The 1,315-nt window shown below is 41.4% G+C and overlaps 1 protein-coding gene across 1 annotated transcript in view; it reads right to left on the bottom strand.

Moving 5' to 3' along the window:
* Positions 1-288: 288 nt before the first annotated feature.
* Positions 289-1,315, bottom strand: part of LOC117629156 — an 11,669-nt gene continuing 10,642 nt past the window's right edge. Inside the window, exon 6 of the mRNA XM_034361661.1 lies at positions 289-984. Coding sequence (XP_034217552.1) covers positions 343-984 — 642 coding nt within the window. The 3' untranslated portion in view covers positions 289-342. The remainder of the gene's footprint in view (positions 985-1,315) is intronic.

Below are 1,315 nucleotides of genomic sequence, written 5' to 3'. Positions count from 1 at the left end.
AGTTTTTGACAAAGTTATCTAGAATTGGGCATTGTGATTAGAAGGGGAAACAAAAGAGAGAGTGTCAAGAGGTGGATGGTACAAAATATCACTCTATATCACAACTATCTAGATCAATCAACTTATACACCTCCAACTGCCCCAACCGAAAGGGGAAAAAACACACACACACACAAACATTTTCTAGAGCTTCGCCCCTCTAATGTGTTTTCAAAGGATAACTTATAAACATAAAAAGCCAAAAATAAAAAATAAAAAAAAATCAAACAAAACCTACTGACCCTAAGCTTTATTAGTTTACAGAGAAATGAATGACGAACAAAAAATCTTGACTGTGAAAAATCAATTGAATTTCATGAGCTTTGGGCCAAACCTCAGCAGCCTGTCCAAAGTGTTGGGCAAGAATTTTCTGGCAAACAAGTGGCAAACATCGGTGCTCTTCCCATTGTACTCGCATTTCGTTCCATGCCTCAGCTTCTCCAAGAAGTCAACAGTCACATCTGTTCTCATAAACTTAGACGGATGGGGCCCACCCCTTGACCAGTCAACCCAAGTCAACGTCCGATTCGAATTTTTCTTCCTAAACTTGATGTTCACGTACGTAGGCAAGTAGTGCTCGTCAGAATAGCAGGAGGGCTTGCAGTGCTTTGTAAACAGTGGAAAATACTTTTGATCGGAAACCACCTCCACCGCAATGACACGGTCCACCTCGAACCACTGCGAGCCCTTCCGCCATTGGGCGAGCGTGATTTGTGGGCTCATTTTGGGCCTGTACCTGTCTCGGCCCACTGGGCCGGGTAAGTCGTAGACCTCCACAAATGTCTGGGTTGAGCCCATCAGATAATCGTAGATGACTTTGAAATTAAACAGCGGTATGCAAGACTCTGAGAGCAGCACAAAACGTTGGTTGGAGAAGTCAAGCAAGGCATTGGCTAATAGGCGTCGCTCTGCTTGCACCATGTTAGGCTCACCCCATGTCACATTCTGCACCATTGAACACATTGAGTTATTTACTACCACACCAATGATATTATCATGTGATACTAATTAATCAAAATATATGAAGATTTTATGTTGATGGTCTGATAATATAACATGTTAGATGTTTTGCAAAAATACATGATCCAACTAGTTTCGAATCATTTTTCTCAGCCGACTTTACCTCAACAACAAAAGAAATTATGACGTGTTACATTTTGTTGCTTCCTAAGTACTTAAAGAACGAAACTAAGGGCATTCTTGCTTTCCCTTGTTGGCTGCATTCGATGGGATGAGTGAGAGACAACATTACGAAAGGAATTTAGAAAGGTGATGA

Source organism: Prunus dulcis, chromosome 5 (genome assembly GCF_902201215.1).
Source record: "Prunus dulcis chromosome 5, ALMONDv2, whole genome shotgun sequence".
NCBI classification, from domain to species: domain Eukaryota; kingdom Viridiplantae; phylum Streptophyta; class Magnoliopsida; order Rosales; family Rosaceae; genus Prunus; species Prunus dulcis.
The sequence above is the reverse complement of the archived record's forward strand: the minus strand, read 5'-3'. Positions and strand labels throughout refer to the sequence as shown.